This window comes from Streptopelia decaocto (assembly GCF_964273445.1).
Source record: "Streptopelia decaocto genome assembly, chromosome: 8".
NCBI lineage: Eukaryota > Metazoa > Chordata > Aves > Columbiformes > Columbidae > Streptopelia > Streptopelia decaocto.
In genome coordinates, this window is record NC_138662.1 from 10,427,588 (window position 1) to 10,455,080 (window position 27,493).

General features: G+C 37.2%; 1 protein-coding gene across 1 annotated transcript in view; it reads right to left on the bottom strand.

The window, feature by feature from the left end:
• The window catches only part of LOC309443302 (contactin-6-like), a 140,323-nt gene that overhangs the window by 24,140 nt on the left and 88,690 nt on the right, over positions 1 to 27,493 (bottom strand). The window contains exons 8-11 of the mRNA XM_082060086.1: positions 21,461 to 21,645; positions 18,838 to 18,974; positions 15,373 to 15,502; positions 14,065 to 14,215 (exon numbers count right to left, since the gene is read on the bottom strand). Coding sequence (XP_081916212.1) covers positions 14,065 to 14,215; positions 15,373 to 15,502; positions 18,838 to 18,974; positions 21,461 to 21,645 — 603 coding nt within the window. The remainder of the gene's footprint in view (positions 1 to 14,064; positions 14,216 to 15,372; positions 15,503 to 18,837; positions 18,975 to 21,460; positions 21,646 to 27,493) is intronic.

Genomic DNA, 27,493 nt, shown 5'->3' on the forward strand with positions numbered 1-27,493 from the left:
ATATGAAGGCTTTAGCTGACAGGCAAAATTCACTGAAAGAGAAACTTGTTTTTAACAAAACCAGGACACTTAGGTAAGCTTTCCCAGCATGTCTGACACCTTTTAGCTTTTACATACAAGGACAGCACCTCAGGGTTTTGGGTTTTTCTTCAGAAATATATAGAATACTTATCTATCAAAAGCAGAGAATTAAAAAAAAAATAAAGTGGAATTAGATAAGCAATGAACTTTTGAAGAGAAAATAATATGATCTTGCAATGTTTTGTTAATTTTGTGTTAGTTCTTCCATCTAGCTCTTGCAACTGGTAGATGTTGAAGCTCTTGACCACTTTTTTCTGCATTTAGAAGAACAGTGGGATGAAAGACATGAAGTTCCTGGAAGTTTCATGAATATAGGGTTAGGGTCTCTGCATGACTCTTGCTGGTGTGGTGACTGTATGAGCACACTCCTTAGTAGGCATGAGAGAATCTGCACCTAACCAGGGAAGAGCTGCACTTAAATGCCATCATTTCCTGTGTCTGACAAAATCCATCTGTAAGTCACAAATCCACAGGAAACCATGGCTTGTTCATTCCAGGGCTCACAAAAGTACTGCTATACTATTTTATATTCCTCTTTTAATTGACATTTTAATCGAATACAATAATCCTTTTATAAAAATAAAATATCTAAATTATGAATCACTGTTTTGGTATTTAATATTTATTACTATCAACATAAGATTGGATGATGTAATGAATTATTAAAGGAAACAAACAACAACAAGAGCAGAAGTTTAAGCTGGCAGTAATATTATAGCCATTAAACACACAAAAACCATCATACAGCTTGTAGCTATATGTGTAACCCACATTAGACCTTGTTCTGCTTCACGCTCCCAGCCATTCAGCTGATGGAGAGAAGTACCAGACTTGGATTTCTGGTGGTTTTCTCACTTACATTGCCTCAATTTCATGTCTCCCACTCTTGTCTGACCTTACCCTGCCAACAGACCTGCTCCTGAGCAAGGCAGGAGTGGATTTAGGAATGACAAAAGCTAAGATGTCCCTGTGATGTTGGGCTCTCTGTCACCAGGGTCTGAAGCGGAAAGGGGAAGGGATTTAGGCTTGAATGAAAAATCTTTGTTTCCTTGGCAATAATCACCAGGTACTGCAGCAATTGCTTGCATGCAATTTGTAGTATGATGAGAAAATAAGTTTGAGTTTAATAATCCATCATATATCCATATTAAACTGGAGAGGAGCAAAATATGAAGCAATAAAGTACATTCTTCAATATAATGATATATCAACTAAATAATGTTTTTTGGATAAGAAAGGATGAATAAGCGTGAAAGAACTGAGCCTTTCTGCTGCCTTCGCAATGCTGTGCATCAAAATGAGACAGTGTGGGTCCCACTGCCTCTCAGTATGGGGACACACCTGATGACAGCATTTCAAAGGCAGGTTTAAATAAGAAACATTTGCAAATATTCCACTTCTGCCTCTGTAATTTTCTTTGCGTTAATGATGCATTGCTTCACATGAGGTTGCACCAGCCACAAAAAAACACCCTCATTAGAAACTGCTCGGGATAAGATAGTTGATTCAATTGACTGGTTAGCTAACATATGGTGGCTTCATCAAACATCATCAAAAGAGATTCAAGTGTAAATCAGCAAATGTTCATAAATCAGATAACTGGATAATAAGTTATAAGAAGTCACCATAGCGTCTTTCTCACCATCAAATATTGATTGCCTGTTATTTTTACTGCAGTTGCACCTAAAAGCTCTAGGTACAAATTGGAATCCAGAAATGGGCATGAGGAAAAACAAAATAGGACAGGAAAAAGTGTCTTTAAAAATACAGAATAATAAAGGGGGTAATCTTTGAATGCACAGGCATTCTGTGGAGATTTTTCTTGCTATTCTTCATTAGGAATTGAGACCTGAATAATTCCTGGCTTCCTGGTTTATCCACTAAGAGAGGTTTGTACACGCTCAAGAGCTGAAGAGGTAACATTTGATCTGAAGAAATACTGTTCTGAAACAACATTTCAGCAACTGGGCAGGCTGAGAATGGAACAGCTCTTCAGATGGATCAAAACAGAGCTTAGTAAAGACAAACCATGAGCTAATAAAAGCTTCAGAGTTGTTTGAAACAAAGGTCACACTACCTACAGACAATTAGGCAGCTAGCAGTAAATAAGGTATCAGGCAGACTTGATGTAAAAGCACAAAGGACTCCAGAGTAATTAGGAAGTGAGGAATGGAATTAAAGAAAAAACAAAAAAACAAACAAAATTTCCCAAAACTGCCAGTGATTTCCAGCTGTACTGAGATCTGTATCAGGAGAGGGATAAGAAAGCAGAGCAGAGCAGAAAATGAAGATGATGCATTTCAAATGCAAGGGAAAAAAAAAAAAAAAAGGCATGAAATGTGAAATACTGACCCAGTTGCTATGAATGACAAAATTGCCATAAACTTCCTCAAAGCAACAACTTTACACTGTGGGTGGTTTCAGAGAGGCTTCACTTTGTCCTCTTCCGTTTGTCTTTCAAATAATGGAATTATGGCAATGGGAATATTTCCTTTAAGGGGCTTGAGAATAAGCTCTAACAAACGACGTAAAAAGAAACTGTGAAATGCATATCTCACCTGCTGAAAAGCTTGCTGAAAACTGTTACTTTTCACAACATTTTAGACTGCATGAAGGTTATAGATAATAATTCTTAGCATTTGCATCAGAAAACAAGGTAAGTCCAAGTACAGTGACAGGACTGAGTTTAACTTGTCCAGTACAATGTAAGTAGAATATTTTGTCTGCCATGAAAACTGGACTTCTCTCAATAAGTAAATGAGTCACTGCCGAGGAACAAAAAGCAAAAGATCTGAAGCAGATCTGATAAATCCATTCCTGTGAAAGAAGAAGGAAGAATGAAATCAGCTACTCAGGACACAGCTGTTCATAAAGCCCTGTTTCAGCAAGGGATTGCTTAAGCATAAGCCTAACTCTAAACTTGCATGTCTGACTTACAAAATGCTTAAATACTTATCAGACTGGTGCTGATGCCTACGTTCCTGCCTGAATTGCACAGGTGCTACCTTTGGGTAAACAGCTCAATTAAGCGAAGTTGCTATGAGGAAGAGATAAAAATCCAGATACATAAATCCATAAAAAGTTTCTGCACACAAGGAGTAATAAAAAAAACTCAGAACTATCATTCCATATGTAACAAGCCTGGGACCTTACCCTGCAGTTCACTTCATCTGGATCACAAGAACACAAGACAGCTATTAAAGCCCAGTTGAGGGACATGACTATCCAATTTTCTATCTGCAGGATGCCCGTGGCAGAGGGCAAGGGCGGGGTAAGGATGCAGTGGAAGGAACCATAGTCCTTTCCCAGCACTGAGTGACCTGGATCTAGAGATAGCACCCTGCTATGTAGGATGAAATCTGTCTTCAGGAATGAAACCTAAGCTCTTTGAGCCTCTTCAGATCTTTAGTCCCACAAAAATTTGTGATATTTTCCCTGTTTTATATAAGTATAGTGTAAGCAATGTTCTTTTGTTTGTTTTTTAAACTGCTCATTCCACTGGATTGATCTACATCCTTGTCCTCTCTGAGTGACTCCATTAGTGTACAAGATAAGCATTGCAAGCAGAAAGGGAAAACAAATAGTCTACCCAAGATGATGGTGTCAAACTCTGCGTAACATTCAAAAAGCACAGTTTGCAATTTTTCTGCAGAAGACATAAGACTGGAAAGAAGTGAGAGCTCATTAAAATTGTCACACATACTTTTTAAGCAAAGAACTTGAGAAATCATGCAGGGACGATAGGTAGCGCTTTTAATTAACCAGGCCAAACAAACCATCTCCAAAAGTGTTGTCTCATGTGAACAAAAGATTGTTGATGGCTATTTGCTTTGATCTTAAGAGCATGAAAGAATAATATGTATTTAACAAGGCTGATAGAAAAATAAAACATGAGAAAAGAAAGAGGTGTCAACTCACTAGATTTTAAAGTGCAGTAGAAGTAATTTTTGTGCACTTCTTTATTGTTCAGCTTGTTTTAGAGAGACATGCAATTTTAATTCATGGATATGAATTGAATTAATTCAATACTGTGAATGTCTTTGAAATTCTGATCAAAATCTGTTGAGCTGGATTGGTGTAAAACTGGGAGTGAATCAAGCTTACTTGATTTTGGTAGATTTCAGCACTGCCAATAAGGCAGCTACCTCTTCAAGGGCATAAAATAATTCCTTTCAAAATAAAGTAACCCTGATACTTAATGTAAAGATTCACTCTTCTTCTGTCTGCCTCTATCATCAAGTGTCTGACACTTCTGGATCTGATGAAATCAGAGGCAAAGTAATTTTTATTATCTGAGAAATCCTATTTGAAACTATGTCTTCTCAGTCTCACTTTACTGATCAAGAGCAAAAACACTCTTGCTTCCATAGGCTATGAAAAGATATATTGTTTATAAATTTATTCAGATTTGATAGCAGACATTAAGCCAATATCTGACTTTTCTAATTTTACAAAGAATGAAAAGCATGAAAGGCTGAACTAAAAAGTACAAGGAGAAGTGAGGTGCAGAAATAAGAGCACAGCTCTCAAGTGATTCAGAATTACTAGTGATTTATGCAGATGTAAATGCGAGTAAAGTTTGACTGAGTGAATGAATTGTACCTGCTGATGACAGCTCTGGTATTTTTGAAAAGGTCCCACTGAGTCCCATCTGAGATCCAACTGTCTGTGTTATATGTTAATGGTCTTTGTACCTGTTTATCCTATTCTGAGCATAATTTGTATGTTAATAGTATTGCCATTTAATAAACTATGTTTAAAAGAAGATTTTCCTTATCTGCATGCTGATATAAATGAGCTTCAGAGTTGACTAACAACTGGAAATAAAATAAATGCCATTATACTCTGTGTTAACTATTTGGATCAAAACAAAATTACACAATCTAGCTGAACAGTCTTATTAAAATATTTTATAAAATAATTATATTAGCAGTGATAGAAGGGGACATTATAACATTGTTCCGTGCTATTTCCTAAAATTGCCCTCTGTTCCTAGAAAGGAACATTATTTTCACATAGAACCTTTGCAATTTGGGACAAATATTTATTTTATGTAGATATATACAGACATCTGAACTCAGTTGTATCCCATCATGAAGCTTCCAGACAAAATACAATATTTTCAGGAGATGGAACCCTCTTTAACATCAAATAGAAAAATTTGTTCTGTGCCGTCTATAATATACTCAAATATTAAATGTGAGGCAGATGGTTTTATGTGATGACCAAAGAAAAGAGTAACAAAAATACCACATCTGTAGACATGTGGTTAAATCTATTGTAGTAATATGTCTCAAAACTTGCAGCCAGGGGATAGTGGGCAACAGAAGCTCTGTGTGTATGGGAAAGGCAGATGTGCCAACCAAACAACTAGTTTAGAGATAAAACAAAACAAACAAGCAACCCCCAAAAATGTTGCTGCCAAGTTTTAATCCTTTCAGCTTTTTAAATCCTTGTGACAGTTTTAAGGTGCTTGTGAGACTGTTCATGCTCAGTCTTTTGCGTTAAACAAACACATACATTTCTGGTCTTTTATCACATACAGTACTTGGTCTCATTGTCATATTTAAAAGATATGCTTATTTATGGCTCTTCTCTTCCCTGTATCTGCCTTTGCCCTATTTCAAATCTGCATCTGAACAGTGGATGTCATTAGAGAAGAGATGTATTATATTTTAGTCCTGGACTGAGACAAGACCCATACTTTAGCATGTCCAGGAAAAACGGAAGATTTCTTAGTTATTATTCTACATTGTGCACAGGACATAATGAAACACCATGTTTATGTAGCTGTATGTTGATTAGTCTGAACATTCATAGTAGAAAAAAAAATAGTGATAAAGTAGTACACTGAGAAGGAAAGGACCAGGAACCAGACTTCGCAAAAATTCTTGTTTAAGAATTCTGGTAAAAAAATGAACTGAATTGTCAAAGAAAAAGGTTGGAATTTTTTTCTATTTGCCAACAACTTCTGCTGTTTTTATGAAATCTTTGTAACTGCAGTACATCAGAGAAAGATTCTTTCATCATAGGATGGTATACCCACACTACTACTATTCAATCTAATCCTACCATTAGTCATTATATTTATGATTCAGACATTATTAGGAGTTCAGACACAGCCATTCATACAACCGAATTCACACCAGATGTGAAACTAAGCCCTTAATATGAGACTTAAGTAGAACTGAAACAGTACATAAGGTGCTGAATTACCCTCTGCGTGGGAGTTCAATTCACTTATAGGAATCTTCTTCCCTACATGCTTGTCAGAACATATTTCAAAAATAAAAGTACAATAAAACCTGCTGTTAACTTTAAAGTATTCTGTGTATGCAACAAGCAACTCACACCAGGTACACAGCGTGGTACTGGCTTGCTTTCAGAAACCCAGGACAGCATGTTCACATGCACACACCCGTAACAGATACACAGTACTGGGGAAGAAATTGTTCATCTTCAGCAATTTCAGCTTCCATACTGACGACTCATCTTCTTTCAGGTGCAGAGGCCTCTGCCTTCATGTCTTTAGCTCCATCAACTCCAGCGTCTTGCACTCCTATGTTGGCCTGCCTGGTGGCTTATAGGAAACACCAGCACAATCCTCACTGGCCTGTAGAATTTATGCTTATTAGGACTGTATGTGGCTTCCTGAAGCCTTAGACCAACATCCTTGCTCAAAATAACACAGAACATAGACATTTTATGGCTTTTTAGTGTGTGCATAATCTTCTACCACCCCTCTGTGTTCCTTCAATGGAATCATCCTTTCACTGTAAATTTGAAAAGTTTTTAGTTCTTATAGAAAAGAATGGCTAAAACAGAGGTGTTAGTATCTTCCTACAAACCGTTGAGGTTGGCCAAGCATTGGCCACATTTTCAAGGTGCTGTTTTTGTGCTTTCACTCACAGAACAATTCACATTCAAAATGATCCCAGAAACTCCCCCCTAGAAGACTCTTCATTCATCTTGCCTACAGCATGGCTGGAAGCAGTCCATTTGCCTGTCATGTTAAGAATATCTTACTGCTCCTTTCTACATCACCTCCCCAACATCTCCTGATCCATCTGTTACCTCTAATGTTACTCTTAGGTTGGAAACTTTTGGGATCGGGAGCTACCTTTTATTTGGTGTTTGTGCAGCACATTTTTCATCCAGTCCTAGTATTTCTGTATGCTATGGCAATACACACCAGAACAGTGCAATGATAATGGTGCACATGGCAGTATGACTTGGACAAGAAGAGACGCACAGAAGGTTGCATTCTCTCATTATTTTTTGTGCAAACTCCTAATTAGGAACCTTGATTCAAGCCTGCTGAATTCAATGGAAAAACTCCAATGAGAGTAGCTGGCTTTGGATCAAGTCCTGAGCTTCAATCAGAATATGCCTATGAAGCAGGGACAGAACATGAACTGAAAGGGAGAGAGGGCGCAGCCCTGATGTTCACTGGAGTTTAGTTTATTCCAACTCCATGTGACACAGAAGAGTGATAGATTTCTTGGGACAGCTCAGCATGTAGGACAGCCCCTCAGAAAGGCTCTCCTTAACAAGGTTCCCAGGAGTTGAGTAGGAAAAAATTAAAATTGTACTAGAGAGGTGTCATACAGAAGTGAAATTGTAATAAATCCAGCATCATGCAGGTTGTCATTCTTTCTTATATATGAGAACATATGGTTCATTTGCTTACTTGATACTCATGCTATCTGATGTGCTAAACACTATTCCATTAAGTAGTCAGTAACACATGATGAAATTAGGTTTATTGGCTTTCTCCATAAGGAAATTCTCTAAGGAGAAAGAAAAGAAAGGAAAAGCCTTTTTTTATGTCTTCCACTGTACTAATATTCTCTGTCTGCTGCCTGCCAGTGTTTCATTGGGTCAAGTAGCAATAGGGGTCCTCTTCTGCCTTCTCATTACTCTGCAGTGGATTGAATTCAAATGGAAAGATAACAGAGAAAGAAGAAAGGGGAGGAAAAACAAAGCAAAATAAGATTAAGAAGAAAAAGAAAGTATTGTCTTTTTTCCCTCATCTGTGCTCATTCTTCCTTCTTATATCATCCCTCCCTGCCCCATCTTTCACTCATATGCTTTCCACTCCCCTGCCTTCGCTCTCAGCTTGGGGGAGAAGACAGAAATAACTGGAAACATGGAGAACAGAAAGAAGGAAAGACTGAAGGTATTTTGGGTCAGTCTGAGGCATTTTATGGCTAGAACATAGAACACTCCTTGAAGATCTCAGCATTCCCTTGGGAAAGGTGTAATGATGGTTTTCGCCTGATTAGCACCAAATATGCAGTAGTAGTGGCCTGAAAGATGAAAAAACAAAGCAATTCCATACAGCAGTATCAAGTTTTGTAGGAGTTTTCATGTCTTAATATGTAAGTTCAGGCCAAGCACTGAAAACAGACAGGTAAATCCATGCCTTTGATTTCTGTCAGTCTGTTTGTTAGCAAGGAATGGAACTGAAGTGATTAATCAAATTTAGCAGATGTGGAATCAATTCCATTGGTTCCTCAAGCAAAATTAGAATTTCATCAAGAGATAAGCTTAATTTGTATTCATGTTGACTTACAGCCATGGTGTCTAAGATATCTGGAATTGCTCTGATTGCTGATGCCCACACTTCAAGTGCTCTATTTAAAATCTAAAATAGGAAATGAACTTCTTTACAAGCACACAGACACTGATAAGATAGGAGGGTTAAGGCATATCATCAAAGCTATGCTAAGCTTCTTGTCGTAGAAAAGCAAGAAGCATAAAAATGGAGATACACTTAATCCAGGCTTCAAAAACCAGACTTAAAAAATAAAATAATAGTAATATTAATGTTCCATTGCTATTCACCCAGCTACATTGCTGTAGAAAGCTGGGAATAGAATGGTAAGTGCATAAGAAAATGTGTTCTACGTGAAACTCACTACCAGCATACAAATGCCTGTACTACTTTTATTCCTTAATAGCAGGTGCAAAAAGCAGGGTAGTTTGTGGCAGTAAGCAGCATGAGGAGCAAAGCTTCGCTTTGCCTGTGCTACTCATCTGGTCTGACTTCAACATATCTAGGTAGGGGTTTTTTCAAACACTCTGGATGGGTTGCATTCCCTTAGTTTTGCTCATCTAAAAGTTAGGCATCTTGTTTGAGATGGAGGTGCCTGCCAAGAAAAAATAAATAACTACCTTAGACTGCATATTGACTTCAGCTAAATAAAAGTTAAGTGACATCAATCTCCTCCTTTGTTAGTAGTGTAAATTTTGGAATTTTCAATCCATTTTGTCTTGATTCCTCTCCAAGCAGATTTTTTTTGTTAGGATAATGGATATTCTGGAAGGTTTCTGTACAAGCTAGACAAACAGTGTTGACATTCTGGTAATTGAAATGTTTCATTGAAGTTTGTTGAACTGCCCTGACACATTTCTTCTCAAATTGGTTCAAGCTGAAAGGCTATTTCACAATACAATGTGTTTTGTATGTTGTATTTGATCAGTGGATTGAGGACTTCTCCTATTTACCAATTAATTGCCTTTATTTTTTTAACACCCTATTTCTCTATTTCCAACAGCAGTCACAAGACACATTTCCCAAATAATAAAACAAGTTTGAAATGTGTTAAATTGTATATGGTTTTGGAATCTGCCTCAGAACATGGAGCAGCAGAAGAAAGGCAGAAGCAGATGATGGTTGTAAGCACTCAGAAGGCTGTGGAATAGTCCTGCCCAGGGGACAGATAGAGCAATCCAGATGCAGCGCACAACCGTGAGCAGATCCAGCCCTTTACTTAATGAAACCTGCTGGGTCCTTGCATTTCACACAGGAGCAGGGGAAGCCCCTTGAGTTTGAGACTCCAAGGGGCAGCTGTAAGATCTCAGCAATTACCAGATAATTCCCCCCACCCATAGTGTTAGAAGTCTACAGTCACTACATCTGCTGAGTTTTCTTTGCATATAGTTGTTGAAAGACATCTTTTCATTTTGGTGCTTAACCATTCTCCCACGTTTCTTTTGAGAAACAGCAATAACTTGAGTGCAAAACACCAAAAGGAAGCATGGCATGGGAGAGAGAATTTTCTACACAGAGCAGCTTTATTTATAGCAGAAAATCAGTCACCATCTTTCACAGAGCTTGGACTGAACTGTGTCCTACGAGCAAGTGTAGGATCCAACGACTATTGAGCATAGTTTAAGGACCCCTAAACATGCTTGTCCAGTCCCCGAAAAGGACTTAAATTATGCATATTTGCTTATTACTGATTATTAATGCATGGAAAGTGCTATGTATGACTAATGCATTCTTTCAGCCTACCTCATTTCTCAGTTTTCCTTCAGCTATCCTCATTTAAATTCTGAGTGGAGTGAATCACATATGTTTATATGCATTCATTACAGTGTTTGGGGATCCTCAACTCATGGTGAGGGAATAGCACCTCCCTCTGGTTAAGCAAAGTGGGTTCCAATTCCCATTTATTAGAATGCTTCAATAAAAAAATCATTTTTGTAAAATAAGTTTTCCTGAGGGTCCTGATCCTGAATCCACTGAAGGCAATAACAAGACATACATTTGTGATGAGATCATTGTCTAGACTTGCAAATTTGCTTTATTTAATATATGAATTGTTCCCTTTTCCTCTTTCTTTTTCTCTTTTTCTCAGTGGACACATGAAATGATATATGTGGGAAGTGAGATGAAGAAAACTCCCATTGCACTTATTGAGAGTATATGAGACACATGAAAATAGCTCACATCTGTATCAAACTCCACAGGGTGGGAGTTCAGTGCATGAAGTTTGTTCATTTTCTTTGTTGTATTTCATTTCTACATTGAGCTAAAATCCACAGCACATACCAGGAAAAAGTCATGCATTCAGCAAAGGACAAACAAAATACTTTCAGACAGTTGCCCATTGGACAAGTGGTATTGCTCCAAAAAGCCTGTTTCTCAAAACTTCGATGCAAAGAAGGAGGTTAATTGCACAATAGAAAACCTGAAGCTGTACTGATAGATGGTCCAGAGAAGCTGATTGAGAGAACAGGTGAAGAGTGAGCAGGTATAAACAGCCAGAATTAGTGGAATTTCTTTTTGATTCCTACAGATGATAACCTTGAATCATCTCTCTCAGGTTGCCAGCAGCATGAACCGAAGATAAATTCCACTACTCAAGGGGTCAGCCACATGAATGAGGGTACAATATGTAAGTGCATATTGTGTCAAATGCAATGAAGTGTTCTAAATAAATCAGAGCATACAAAGAGTTGAAGATCTGGAAAACTGTATGTTTTAACTACAGAGAAGATGGGAGAGACAAGCAGGGGTGGGGGAAACTGTCTGTGCCAAGAAAAGGTGACTGAGGGCTGAGGACCTTCACTGCTGGGCAGCAGCAAGAGATTCAGCAGATTACACTGCAGACTCAGAAAATGTTAAGATATTTTTCAAATAGCGGGGCCCCAAATACTGCAGCTTTGTAAACTTAGAAAGGCTTGATAAAAAACCCTCACAGGAAATAAAAATATTTCATTGTGTTTTTATTCATATGAATAGCCTATTAATTAGCTCTTCCTAGTTAGCACACTTCTCTTTACATACTTACAAACTAACATTAATATAAAGCAGGGTTATCTTGCCATAGCGAGAGCTCAGATGATCAGAGAAAGCAATGACCATGCATGAATGACTCTCAGGAATAAACTATTATCATGAGTGAAAGGAATAAGGTGAAATAGAAAGAATACTCTTTTTCCCCTTGGGTAGAATAGGTCTAGCTGCACTATTTCCATAACAAAAGATTGAATTTGTCTAAACCATTCTGAAGAAGCTATGTGATCTGACTTATTTAGCAACGTGTCCATCAGTTTTGCTGTCAGATTGGTATTTCTTTTTTTTTTTTTTTTTTTAGCATTTATAGCCCAACCAGATTAAATAGAAAAAAAGAAAACTCCACACACTAGCAAAGGACTCCATAGAAAATATAAATGCTGCACAATAAAACAGGAGCAGAAATAAGTAAAGCTTCAGTTAAAATAATTAATCTGTCTGTGATATGTCAGAGTTTAATCATATATAGAGGGAAAGGAAGAGCAGATTTCTTCCTTTTTTATGAGCAAAGATACATGTGATTTTAGTACTTTAATTAGCTGTGTACTTTAATTACTGACATAGAAATCCTTATTTCATTTTTCTGTTTCCTGTCACAAAGATCTCTGGAAAACAGTGCATAGAGGAGTTATTTTATCTTCTTTAAAACTGTGACATTAACCATGTTGTTATTTAATAATAATAAAAAAATCTCATAAATTCTACTTTGCACCAGTGGATGCACTGTTTGCACATGGAGAGCTTAAATGGTCTCTCCCTTTGCCTCAGTGTAAATCCTGTTCCTTTTGTTTGTTGGAGCTAAGCTGAATATAAGGCCTTCTGGGATGCTCAGAAATTACAACGTGCTTTTATAATTATTCTTAGTAAATTAATACAGAAGCTTAATTAAATGCTGTATGTGGTATGTAAATATTTTTAAAAGCAAATCAGATAGGGAATATGGTGGTACTAGAACCTCCAGATCTAGGCTTAATTCAGTAATTTAAATTATAAGTTTTAAACAGCACTCTCCTCGATCCTGTTCTCATCAGTGTCAGAAAATCTAGAGATTACCAGTCACAAACTACACTGAGCCTGTTTTCTACATACTGTAGGAATAGGCTGCGTCTGATAGGAATGAACAATAATTTTGGATTAATAGACTGTAAAATCAAAATACAAATAGAAAGATTTGACTGAGCACTAGTTAGAAAAATATTTTTTATCATTAGCTGAGCAGTTGAACTGAAAATAAAACTGCCATTTCTGAAAGCAGGTGAAAAATCATTGGAAAGTTCTCCCTGTCCTGTTGTATGAATTGCTTACCCAAATATTTCTGTTTCATTGCAAGTACCTGTGTGAAATACCTCTTGTTAGATTTGCACTTTCACATATACTTCTGCAGTTTACTTTTATCTGCATTGTACATTACTTCAGTATGGCATAGGGAAATATTTATTTGTGTCACAGCTTTGAATAATGTTGTTTTAATGAATTAAACTTATTTTGAGTCTTATGTGACCCAACTAACCTCGAGCAACTGGTCCTGTGTGCAAAATATTGTGTTTAATTTCCAGAGCTTTATTAATCACTGATTCTGTTTAAAATCTTTGAAAACAATCATGTGATAAAATTATGTTGCTCTTGTATTCGTGAACTGAAAGAGATGTTAAGAAAGATTACAGTTCTTGGCCACTGTTGCCCATTTCATTCATCTGTCCACAGTTGTGTATGAAAATGTCCTCATGGTTGTATACTGTGTGTACTACTCACAACTTATTCAAGTCAATCAGTTGCTTTTGATTTTAATGCTCTAGCATTCAATATATATTAGCATGTAGATGGTTTATGGCAACTCACAAATAAGCTATCAGCCAACACAGACCAAGCATCAGCAAAGCCCTGCCGAAGACCATGCATCCCCATATCAGTTGGTGAGTGCACCAGTGTGCTGGTCCAGTGACTAAATCCTGCTAAACAGAAAAAAGAGAGAATATAGAGGCTGAATTAGCTTTGGGTTATCATACAACCTGTACAGCTGCTAGGCAATTATGCTGCAGCCTGGGGGTATATTCCACTTCCCTGAAGCCTCCACTGATTTCTCCTACTTGAAGCTGATTCACTCAGGCTTTGCGTGTGGTAAACAGTCAGCTCTGACAGTGTTGCAGTGAATTAACTGCTGATGAACACAAACGTATGTATCATACAATTACCCGTGTGTATTTGGCTTTGTTCTCAACCAGCTTTATATCTGCAGAACTTTATGGCCACTGCTAAAGATAAAATAGGCCTTCAGCATCAAAGTTTTCCATCAATGAGCTGTCAAAAGCAATACTAAGTCAGCTGTGTTTTGGTGATGTTTAAATGATATTAAACAGAGAACACTCAACAATCCAGAAACTGGTTTATGATGGTACCTTTTGTTCTGGCGCAGAACCTCTGAGCCCTTTCTCCAGTTAATAACTGCTCTGGGAGAAGCACTTGGTTTACAACCAATTGTAACTTCACCTCCAACTTGAACAACAGACATTTTTTTCACAGGATTTTTGGAAAAATCAGGTGCTGCAGCTAAAAATAGAAAAGAAAAAAGAAGAGCAGAATAGTATGCAGCTGAGAAGTTACTAAATTAACTCTCTAAATTCTTCTCTTCAAGTTACATGGTAGGTGAGTCTAATAATTGCTTTGCTTTTGAGGTTCCTGCAAAAGTAGATATATCAAACATGAAAAATGTATTTAAGTACCAAAGAATGGAATTAATTGTATCTTATTCATGCTGTTTCTAAACCGTCTAGCTAGGAACTGTCTACTCTGACAATATCTCCCTTGAGTTATCTGCAGACTGGGAGAACGGGTTTATCTGCAATGAAGAGCTGAGGTTCCTAAGCAGAGCTATGTCAGCAGGATAAACATCACAATCCTGACCCCAGTCACATGTATTCTTCTGTAGAGTTTAGAGTATTCAATCACAAATACAGTTTTCAATGGCTTTCTGTTCATGAACACAGTTTTCTGAAAATGTGTTTATTTGTCCAGTAATTTATGTCAAAATTCACTCTTGGAGAAGGAAAAAACTCAAGTTCTGTACAACAGCTAGGTGCTCTTAAAGTCTGTGTTTTTCTGGTTTTACTAGATTTAGCTGTTGAACAAACTTTATATTTGGATATCTATACCAAAATACTTCTAATGATATATAAACAAATTCCATTGTATATGCATCTCTGGTAAATATTAATGGGATTACTTGCTATATGTTTTTAATATTTGTTTTTATGGGCATATTTGCCATATGCTCTTTTTTTAATAGTTAAAACTATTTTTCCAACTTTCTGAAATGACTTTAAGAAAATGCAGAATAGCTATTAAAAACTCAAAATACTAATTTGGAAACAGCATTCATTAAACTTCTGTGTATAAAAAGACCACACATGGGATTAGATTTTTTCCCCCAAACCAGTAGTGAAATTAAAGAAAACAAAACAAAACAAACAAATAAACAAAACCACAAACAAACAACAACAACCAAAACAAAACAAAATAAAACAAACAAACAAAAAAACCACAAACCAGAACCTAAATACAAAACCAAACCATTCATACATGGGAGATGAAGAGCAAGCAGCGAAGCAGCCAGGTGGAATTTAATCTACTCATTTCTTAATTTCAATTTTTTTGAATGAGTGTCCTGTTGTACTAAGTACCTACTCATTTTAGTGACATTTACTCACCTATCACCCGCAACTCAGCATTGGCATAAATAGTATCGTACTTATTTTCTGCCACGCACTGATAGAGGCCAGAGTCTGACATATTCAACATAGGTATGATAAGAGTTCCATTTTCTATTTGAATTCTTTCCTGATAGTAGAAAAACAAGCAAAAAAAAAACATTGACAGAGCCAATGAGTGCACAATCCCAATGTTTTTTGGTATCATACTGATGCACCTGATCATAATTCAGAAGCAGAATTGTTTTATTAGAAGCAACGTGAATGAATACATCAGAAATATGATGTATACATCAACTATATGATGGTGGTTATGTTTTCAGACCTCTTAGGTCTTCAAACTTTTCAAGAACTCCAGGCAAATCTTGCAGAACCATTGCCTTAGGCAGGTTTGCCCAGATGCTCCAGCTGTGACGTGTTTCTCTGCATTGCTGAACTGTGAATCTGTGGGTATGCTTCATCATGAAGCAGATGCAGAAGAAGCCACTGCAGGGCAGGAACGGCTGCTCCACGCTGGAGGAGCAACATCTACAGCCCTGTCTGGGGGCACGGTGAAGCATGCCCTACCCGCCTCGTTTGATTAGATGAATCTCATGATGATAATCTAAGATGATCAGAAAAGCTCCATAGGAGAAAGAGGTGCTCAAATAATGGAAACATTTCACATGTCATTAGATCACAAGTCACAGAAAAATGATCCACTGAAAAAGCTCTACTGGAAGTCAACACTTGGACATTCCTATTGGAAACCTACAGGCGGATGTTCAGATCAGAGGGAGAGCATGCTCCTCATGGCTCGCATTTCTATATACACTAAGTTTCTTTGGTGCAATTCTGCTGAAATACAGGAAACCACACAGTAGATAAATTTGGATCAGAGCTTGAGTTTTGGTGTATTAAAATGAGGTTTATTTGCTCTGTTTTGGAAAATAGACAAAAGCCTGTTTCATGCTACAAGCATAACTTAAAGCTAAATATTTTGTGATTTTACAATTACTAGCCTCCAGAGACAATAATAGCTTCACTGCAAAGTGTAACACTGAGAAGGAGAATATGTTCGCTAAAACAGATCAGTGCGTAAGAAACCCACAACAGGGAATATAAATTCCATCACCAAATGTAACTCTGAAATAACAAATATTCTTATTATTATGCAGCTATTTTAGCCTGGCTCTGCTGCTTCTGAAGCAGTAATGGGAGCACACATTGCTAGAGTATTCAGTACAGTTTTTGCCGAACAGCTACAAGAATCTAAACTGTGTTTGTGAACCGCTGGATGTATATAACCTAGCTTGCCATGTTGCCACAGATAAGCCAGTTACACAGCCTGTTGAGGGATTTCTCTTGTGGTGTTTGCAGAGGGGAAACAGCCACCTATTAAGCCATGGAGCTCTATTTTTCCAATACTCTGGCTTTTCCTTGGAGGTCTCCCAACCAAGAACTGATCCAGCCCAACCTTGTTGCAAATTTGATGAAAGCACAGGCTGTGGCCGTATGGTTGGTATATCGCAAAGTAATTAACAACATTACATTTCTTATCCACTGTTATGATTTTTTTTGGAGGCTCTCGCTACATATATCTTTTTTTGAGTACTTAGTTTTACCTTCAGGCTGTTTGCTATTCTCTTGAAGCGTTCTATTTTTACAAATATTCTTTGAATGTAAAAGCCCCTTCTGAAGCAACACTTGTGTTTCATACACATGCTGAATTCCCCATCATTCTCTGCTGCCTCTTTTGAGCTATGCAGACAAAGAGAAGAATAAAGCACATCATGTACACAAGCAGGAATAATGCAGGGATGACCAACTAAGTGGTCAGCAGAAAGGTTTGACAAAGAGTAGACAATACCCTCAGAATCAGCCCCAAGGTGGAAAGTGTCTGGAAGGTATTCTTCCTGTGATATTTCCAACAAGCAGGGTGCTGTGACAGACTGAATATTTTATTACACCTCCCTTGTACTTTCACCTCTAAACTACCCATTTTGTCCATTGAGCAATAACATTCAGCATTTTGTTGCCTGAAGTATTTCATTTACAATACACTGTAAGTACTGTGAAAACATTGGTTGAAAATGCATCTATAGAGTGTTTTATTCTTTTTTATTGACATGATGCAATTGAAGAGTGACAGATTCTAAATATTGCTGTCTTCAAAGAGAGAGAAACTAGATAATCTTGCCTAGGAAGAGGTGACAATGAGTGGAGTGATGAGGTTCAGAATTAGTGCAATCCAAGTAAATTTTGGCTAACTTTCTCAGATGCTAGTTGGGCTCTGTTTAGGACTCTGTTTAGCAGAAAATCAAATGGAAGATTTGACCCTCCTCCAATTGCTTCAAATAAGTGGTGCTAAGTCAAACAAGTGCTGGTTCTGCAACCCAGCAGGTGCTAATTTGTCCCATATGTTTTGGAAATTATTCTGTATCTGTTCTTGCTAGATAGAAATTAATCACAGTGTTTTTTATTCCAAGTAAAAATGCATTACATATGGGCCACACCATTTTATGCCCAATAGATGCTGAATAGTTGCTTAATAAAACAGGAAAACCTGGCCTCAGAAGAATGCAGCAGAGTCTCTTGCTGCAGAAGTCATTCTTCATGAGGTTGCCAACAAGTGAAGATTGGAAGATGGATGGGCCAAAGTTTGTCCACCATAGAAGTATAAGTATACTGCCTGGAAAGAGATAAAGCTGGGTTCCGAAAGACCTATCTACATAAGTATCTGATCAGGTTTCTTAAACGTTTGAGCTCCAATTGATTTCCCCTTTCCTCCTGCACTCCTACTACTTCACTACTTTTCACTAGGTCCTTCTTTTTCCTTTGAGTTTTTTCACTTATTCACCTTTTCATTATAATATCATATGGGGTTTTTTTCAGTCTATTATTCCTCCACATAGATCCAGAAAACATTAACCTCCATATTATCTGATTTTCATAGCAGACTGATTAATTCAATTAAAGGATTAACATAAGAATGGCCATACTGCATGACACTATACGTCCATCCAGCCTGCAGATTAAGAACAGAAACAGAAGAAAAGTGAAACTTAGCAGGCAGATCAGTTTGCAATTCCAGCTCTGAAATTCTCTTCCACCAACACTCAATTGGCATCCTACTAGTTTCCTACCAGTGTTTAGTGTTTCTGGACAGACCCTTCTTTCCCTAACTTTAACTGTTATTTTTAAACACATCCTTACCTACTGTCATATCCTGTAGCAATTATCTGTAAGATAAATCATATGAAGAAATTGGTGTGTATATATATATGTATAAACTGGCAATATCATACAGTTTCAATAAAGATGAATTCCAAGAACGGAAGCTTTCAGTTGCAAAGAATTTGTGCTATTGTTTGTTTTGATATGTTAAGCTTTAATAAAATTTCTAAAAAAAAAAAAAAAAAATTCTAAAAAAAAAAAAGGATGAACAAGAAAGCAATCAAGACGACTGGAACCTTGGAACCTTACCTCTGATGTGAGTGGCTGGCCATTTTTTAACCAACTGTAGGAAGGCGTTGGTTTTCCTTTTGCCTTACACTCCCAAAATAAACTGTCATAGAGAGACAGAAAGGCATTTTGTATTTTTTTTTCCCATTCCGGGAGTGCTGAAAAGAATATGCAAACCATTTTAATCAGGAGAAAAATTATTTCGCTGGAGGTATGTTGCCATTAATTAATGAACTGAGCAAGGCTAATTAGTATTTGTCCAACACTTTCTTTTTATATTGCAAGTGAATTCTTTACAATTCCCTGGAATTAAACTTCAGGACTAACTTGGGAAAATGTTAGAAATCTAGTGGCTACTGCACAGGAAGTTCAATTCAGATATTATTCATTCTAAGGCCAAAATTTGGAGAAGCAGTAGTTTTAGATGCCTAAAATTCTGGGCACGCTCTCTGAAAGCATTGAGACCCCTGCTTTCTAAAAAACAGTCCTCCTCTCAGCGTACTTGTATCTGTGTACCAGAAATGGAAATATCAAAATCATTATTCAGTAGCTAATATAAATCATGGATTGTAAATACTACCTCTCTGTTTTACCCACATACCTGAGGCCATGGGTTCTTTGGTTGTAATTTACAACACAAATACTGCACAAAGGAATCAGGGCTACTCAGATTAGCCTAACGCCATGTGAATACTTGTAGCACATTGACATAAATTCATTGTGGTGTAAAAACAGAATGTGCAAGAATCACATACGAGCTCTGTAAATGTTTGACTAAGTACTCAAGGACTGAGCTGAGCAAAGCCACCTGCCCGTGAGATACTGAGTTGCATCCCTCTGCCTCTAGCATAATTGGCTGGTGTCTTAATATCCTGTGGAACATTTTTGGCCAGGTTATTATATCATAATGCTGAGGTCTCCATATGCATAGAAATATATATACACACACGCAATATATTTAGTTCTTACATAGAGAAAATTAGTTTTAGGAAGACAATAGCTATCCTTTGAGACTAGCAGAAAAAGCTACTAAAATGACTGCCTCTAGAGCATGACCCTGGGGTAGCTCACAACTGCTGCACAGTACCCTAAGATTGTTCAACACTAGATAACACTATGTCAACAACCCACTTCACAGAATGGAAAACTATCTGGGATACAGCTCACCATGCTGAAAAGTGATTCTAATTACGTGTCATTTTTACTGCTCGCAGATCCTAAGGCATGAGATCTGGATATCACAGCAGACAGTGTCCAAGAAAGAAATCCTATTTCCTAGAGACGAACTGACTACCGAATAGAAGCACAACAGCACAAAAATTAAGCAAAAGGAAGTCAATTACATAGCTAATACACCAGCCCACTCCTAATATGATACAAAAAAAACCACCAACTTGTTCAAAAGCTTTATGAGTGCTGTTTATATACTTCACTATGAGCAGCTATTAATTAATTTACAAAGCACATTTAAGAAGCACATTGTTTTAGATTGTATTAACTGATCATAATTCTGTAATTGCCTATGCTGTTATCAATCATGTCCAGGTAATCTACTGAACTTAATTTTAATGGAACTGCTTGATTGATGTTCTGCAAAAATTAGTGAGCAATGAGAACAAAAATAACCCCCTAAAAGCAAAGAAATAATCAAATATTCAAAACAGCAGCACACTGCTCTTGATACTAGCCATGGCTGCAGGAGACTGGTAGCTTATCAGCAAAGCCTGCATCTCTTCATTAGAAGAGATTTACTAAAAAAAAAAAAAAAAACACAACAGCAAAACACAACACCAATACACAAAAACCCAATAACTAATGTGTCTAGGTCTTCTCAACAGATGTTAATTTTAGGCTCAGTCTAGCCCTCTATACTTTTTTCCTGTTACATTTGTTTTTTCCTTTTCTTTTGAAAGATTTATGAGGCAAAGAAAAGATCTCCCTTCTCATTCATGTCAAAATGTGTTGCTTTCCCTGGGTATTAACAATGGGACTATAGGGCACATAACTCACCTTGGCTATGAGGGACCATCATGTGTGACTTGAATCACAGGAAATTAATGCATGCAGGAAGGGAAAAGGAAAGTGAGAACAGTTTCACAGAAATATTATTCCCCACTTTTAGTCAAGGAGGAAGGAGAGGGAGGCTGTGGAATGAGTTTCCCCTGCTTTGCCCTCATCTGTTTAAGGAGCATTATAGTTCAGCTAGAAGAGGAGGTGAAATAATCTTTCTTATACTCACATGAACCAAAACCTCATGAATAGTTCCCTGATCTGCATCTGGGGCAGCACAGTTTTATGCTGCTGTGAGCTATTGAGAGTAAATCTTTTTGCCTGCCCTTAATGTTTCATGTAAATGTACCAGGGATTTCTTTCTGCCTCATATTAACCTTTACAACTACATCATGGCACAGCCCACATTTTCAATCTGAGTTTTAATGCAAAATATCTTTATTTGCTGAGGATGTAATTCAGTGAAGGTTACTGCAGACCTCCAATCATTTTTTAATAAGCTTAACCTCAACTACATTTTTTATCTCCAGTAAGGGGCTAATAGACCTAATCTACAAAATACATCTGAACACTATCTCGCTCTGTTAAAAAAAAAAAAAAAAAAAAAGAAGAAGAAATGAATTGATCTGCTTACCATAGACAAATAATTGACCTCTTGCAATGTTTCTTCCTCGAATGTTTCCTGCAATGCACTCATAAGAGCCTTCATCTTCCTGCTGAACATCTGGGATTTCAAGAACTCCTTTGGTTTTGTTGTGTTCAATTTTCCTTGCCAATGAGTTTCCATCAGACCTCTTCCAGCTAATACTAGGGACAGGACTAAATAATTGTATTTCATTAGAGAAAAAGAGTGAGTACTTGCTATAGCAGAGAAAAGTTACCGTGAAATCATTTCAGAAGAGTAATAATTTTTTAAAAAAGCATTTCTGTTTCTAAGTGTGACAAACAGAGGTTCATAAGACTTAGATTTTATAACCTGCCCAATTTATTTAGGGGCAAAAGTCCAACAGTGGTTGAAGTTTCCAGTCAATTCTATGATTGCTTCTTAGGCCAATTTTGATTTTTCCCCAGTCACTCCTACTTAAGGCTCAAACTTGCTTTTAAACATGGTAACACTGAAGGAATGACTTTGGAAGTCCAAATAAAGACCGTAGAAGCACTGAATTATTGACTGGCTTTCAGAGCAAACAAACTCCCTGTAGCTTTAGAGGTATTTTCACACCTCAAAATAGGAAATATTGGACAAGAATTCAAAGGGCCTAAAAATACCAATAAATCTAGGTGTAAAAAATGGGACCCAGGGTAGAGGAGGGCTGACAGATAGTAGAGCGAGGAAATGGAAAACATGAGACATTGAGGCTGAAAGGAGATAGAGACAAAAGAAAATATTTCTTCTTTCATGATTTTGTAGCTTTCTATCATTTTCAGTTATATTTGGATCAATGTACTCTATACAATAAAAAAATCGTCAAGTGTGAAGACAGCTATAAATACTTCTTGGATTTCTGGTAATATCACAAACCATACAAGCCTCACTTTCATGATCTATTATGTCACCAAAACACTTTTAAATATTAATAGTCTTGGATTTCACAGTTACTTTCTGTTTCTGCCATCTAAAGTAAGCTGCTTTTTCTAAATAGACGAGCAGTTGTATTTTTGAACAGCTTTTTACAGATGCATTGGCTAAATGTTGACTTCTTTTCCATTGGAAGTAACATCAACAGCAAACAGTCAGTACTGAACTTGAAAACATAACTTTCACTGAAATTAGAAGTGCACACTTCCCTTGTCTGCCAGTCCCCAAGGTCTTCGGCCTGTAGTGCTGACTTACAAAGTATTTATTCATTTTTAGCAGAGGTTACAACTGCTCACCCCTTAAATTTTTTAAGTCCCTGGTTCTAATCCTTGTTTATTGACCAGAGAAATCAAGTCACAAATACAGAAGGGACAAATTACTAAACACAGGTAAATATTGGCCTAATTTCTGCATTTTGAGTCTGTGTGGCTATGACGTTTGCAAGTTCACCCAACGTCAGAAGATCTAGGACCTGGGAGAAGTGTGAGTACTCAACAAATTAAGTGGATTGAACAGCTGGGCAGGTGTTAACAAGGTAACTACAAATGTAAAATCAACAGAAATAGCCTATGTACAGGACAGTTTACAGCTAGACCACTCTAACATACAATGAATAACAATCCCATAAATTTGCTTAGTTCTGCATTTAAGCTTGAAAGATAGGACAGGTGCACTGGAATTCTGTCAATGTTTTCCTCATACTGGTGGGAGTTCAGCTGGGTAAGACAGCCTCCAAGATGTCCTTCCCCTGCTCTGTAAAATAGAAAATCATAGTCTGGAGACCACAAATTTAGCAGAGGGATCTCCAAGAGATATTTAAGCATCATAATAATTTCTCTAGCCTTACATTTTCCACCAGAATCAAACTGCCTGTGAAAACAGTTTGGAACTACAAGCAATTTGCTCCTAATTTTGGTGTTAGTTCTGCAATGGTATGTATATATATATATATATATATATATATGGATAACTCATATGTACATACAGACACAAGTTCTGACTCTTACACGACCTCTCCAATATATCTGAACAGTATATTATGAACAAAGTTGAGACATGCCAGAGATCATTAACCAGTGAAACAGTTAGAAAGAACAAATGGGATTTTATTATTCTGTTTCCCATTTTGGACCTATATAGTCATTTAAATTCAAAATCTTTCTGGACACAAGTAGTTGTCATCACCACCTTTATTAATTGCTGTTCACTATGAGACCAAAACCTATTTCAGATGCAAACTTGTTTATTATTATTCCTTACTAGGATTTTTAAAAGGGCCCATCTGTTTTTCTCCAATGCACTGGTTGGTCTGTTAAAAGGAGCTGTCTTCTCCACAAATCAGGCATGATGCCATTCACACAGAATTTCTGTAAACAAAGTTACTTTTAGTTACTTAAAAGAAATGTAGTTCTAGTGCAGAATAAGCCTGTCCCGCAATTGCCATGTTCTAGTCGGGAAAACAGCCAGAGGTATATTTCAGTCTTGCAGTAGATTGATACAGACTGTTAACGACACAAAGGAAAGCATGGCTGGCTTTTAAAATGCTATTGCATATTAAAAAGTGGGTGAATAGTTTCTGTATAACAGAAGCATGCAGTGCATTGAATGCCAGAAGCATTTAACTACTTACTTTAAAGGCATATTTTCTGATTTTTTTTTTTTTTTTAATAACGTAGAGACTAAAGTAAACTAACAGCCATATGGGAGAAGAAAAATGACAATTAAATGCATTCATTCATGTTTTACTACCTGAAAGTGCTTTATCTAAATGTTTCCAGTTCTATCCACCATTTGTTTTCTCTTAGTACTGACTATTCATGAATAAGGAAAGTCTGCAGTGGCACCAAGGCCAGAGGCAAGGCTCTGTGGAAAAAGACCCCTTCTGTCAACTTGTCAAGTCAAGTTTACCAAGGTTTGAGCTGAAGATGCTGTCCTGTTTTCCTTATCCACACCACATGCTTATAATGACATCCTTGGGGATGTTTCAAGGCAAACTGGCCTCATTTTTGGCCAAAAACAAGGGTGTTTGAAATGCACTCCCTCTAAAGTTGACTGTAGCAGGATGACATAAAAACCTGAGTCTAGTTCATCAACCTTGCTGTGTTTAAATGCATAATTGCAATGAATAGTTAACAGCACTTTGTTCTTCTGCCAGGCAGTCTTGTACCGAGTGGCCTAGTTTTATCAGCAGAGGGAATTCATTTGTCAGGACAGCAGCTCCTCATCAGCCTGAGCTATAGGTTAAACGAGCAGACTGCAGGAGGATTCCTAGCTCAGCCGTGTGCCATGAGCCATAGGAGAGACGTTCGTTGTCACAGCAGCTCGAGAAGATCTGCATTTCTTCATTGCCTTAGCTGACACCTTATTATCCTAGGCTTTCCAGCATCTTCAGTCACTGTATTTTGCAGAAGGCAGGGTTTTTGACTGGCTTCACCTTCTTCTGATGTAAATTTACAGTTTTATATTCAAATCTCTTAACACCAACTATTTAGTACAGGCCATATGAAACCTTTCAAGGTAAAAACAAAACTAAACAACCCTGAATTTAAATTTAAAATTTACTTTAATGTACTTGTTCTTTGTAAGAAATTATATATTTTACAAGTTGATGCTTTGGGAAGTGAAACCGCCCTTTAGGTATAGGTAAATGTATACAAAACCTAGTTTAATAAATACAGACTTATGAATTATTGCAGGATTATGTTGCATCATCATCTTTTATTGAAGGCCAGTGTCTGACATTTCTACACACAGACCAGTACCTTCACATGCAGATTACAGGTGGTCCTGTAATTGGTGGGTCTCCTTTTTCATGTAGTCACCACCAGTAACCAGATTAAAATAGATAACTACTTGGGGCTAAAAATTTTGGAATACATAAAGAAACAATGAGTACGGTTTTCAAATTTATTACACTTCATAGACGAAGTCTTGCTTTCACCTGAGTAAATAAGAAAATAGTCCATAAATATGAGTGTCTTTGTACATAAATCTGCAGTTTATTTGAAACCTTCAGAGCATCTAGGAGTACTAATTTAATTTATATTCTACCATACAAGAAGCAAAATCACAAAACCATAAGTTACTAACTCAGAAAGAAAAGGAAAATGGAAAATATTTTTTGGTTGGTGACAAGTCTTGTCACACTGAACATGTAATTAATCTGTCTCCAGAACTGTAGCCCACACCAAGATGAAGGTTCCACCTTTTTTCAGCAAAGACTCAGCAGCCAGATGATGCATTGCATTTGTGCCTCATCTGTTGTCCTGTGCATCTGAGGGCACTTCACAATAAAATTAAATCTACAGCTTTGATAATGAAGATCATGCCTAGTTAAACAAATGAGACAAAGCTGAGGTTTGAAAGCTGTTATCATGTCTGCAACAACTGCTGACACAAGGAAGAATTAAGATCCAAGGGGCAACATAATTAAAACACTCAAACTTCAAATCATCCTGATGTATTGCTTGGGAAACAGGCAAAGAGGCAAAGTTTTCTGAAACCTGCTATTGTGTCTTATTCTCCTGTGATCACAAGTCACTCTAACATAAAAGAGGATCTTCCAGAGCTGCTTGCCTATCCCTTCAAGTACAAATTGTAAGGTATTACTTCTATCACGAATGTAGGTTGAAAACAGCAAACTTCACTTGTGGTGGAAGAACTGATTCATATATATCTATGATTTTAGAATCCCATAATTGATCCTTTAATATCGTCCTACATAAACTCCTTGCGAATATACTAGAATAGCCACTTAATGAAGAAGTGAAGGGTAGTATTTTTATGTAAGTTCAGTAAAGACGGTTATTTGAAAACAACTTGTAGCTGTGTTATTATCTATTTATACTAACAGCCTCTAGAAAAACTTCTGTGAATACATGTACAGGAATATGTGGGGTCTTCCCATGAAAAATCAATATTCTGGATTGAAAGAAATCCTGGTTTATGTTATTCATATATGCTCTTTACATCTTCAGCTGGCAATGGCCCATTTTCAGGGATTCTGAACAGATTATTTCGAGAGGAGGAGAGGAGAGGAGAGGAGAGGAGAGGAGAGGAGAGGAGAGGAGAGGAGAGGAGAGGAGAGGAGAGGAGAGGAGAGGAGAGGAGAGGAGAGGAGAGGAGAGGAGAGGAGAGGAGAGGAGAGGAGAGGAGAGGAGAGGAGAGGAGAGGAGAGGAGAGGAGAGGAGAGGAGAGGAGAGGAGAGGAGAGGAGAGGAGAGGAGAGGAGGACAAGGGAAGGGAATGACAAAAAGTGTGAAACAGACAGTTTAATAAATGTATGCACCAGACATGGAAACTACTTTGCTTGTTTTATTCCAGAAACTATTCTTATTGATGCAAGAGAAAAAAAGTTATTTTGGAAGAAATCTTGAGACAGCAGCAGAGTAACTCAACTGAACATCACTCTTTCATCGTACTCAATCCCCTCAAAGACACAGTGAACAACAATTTAGATGTATGGCATGATTAATATAGCTTGATCCAAAACATGACTTTTAATACTGGCATAATATTAAACACTGACAACATAATGAATATTAGTGTAGAACACAAAGTCTCATCTCTTCTATTAAATTGCCACAGGCTACAGTGTTTGAAATAGTGAAGCTACTATTTCATATTTCAGTTTTACCTCTTTTAAAGAATTAAGTTTGATGCACATTTTTTGCCTGTTTAGATTCCCTGTGCCAATCAGATGTATGCTGCTTACATCTCTTTTTGCCGAACTGCATTTCCAACACAGTGAGGACTAATTTACTTTTCAAAAAGATCTTACTGTTCATGGTCTCTGTTCTGCAAAGCAAGATTCATAGTCAATAGCTGTCCCAAGTGCTTTTGTCCATTTGCTATCCATCCCTCCAAACCCTCTTCCCAAAATAAATATCGACCATTTGTCTTTTCTATATTTATTTTCCTCAAAACAAGCAAGTTTTATGACTGGACTAGAAGACCACTTGTGAGACTCAGTCATGACATTTTCATGAAAAGGCAAAAAGAGAGCTTTGCAGCAGAGGTATATGGACTATACCTACCTCTAGGTGTCCCACAGCCTGGCTGAAGGAGTACTTCTTAGGTGGCTTTGAGT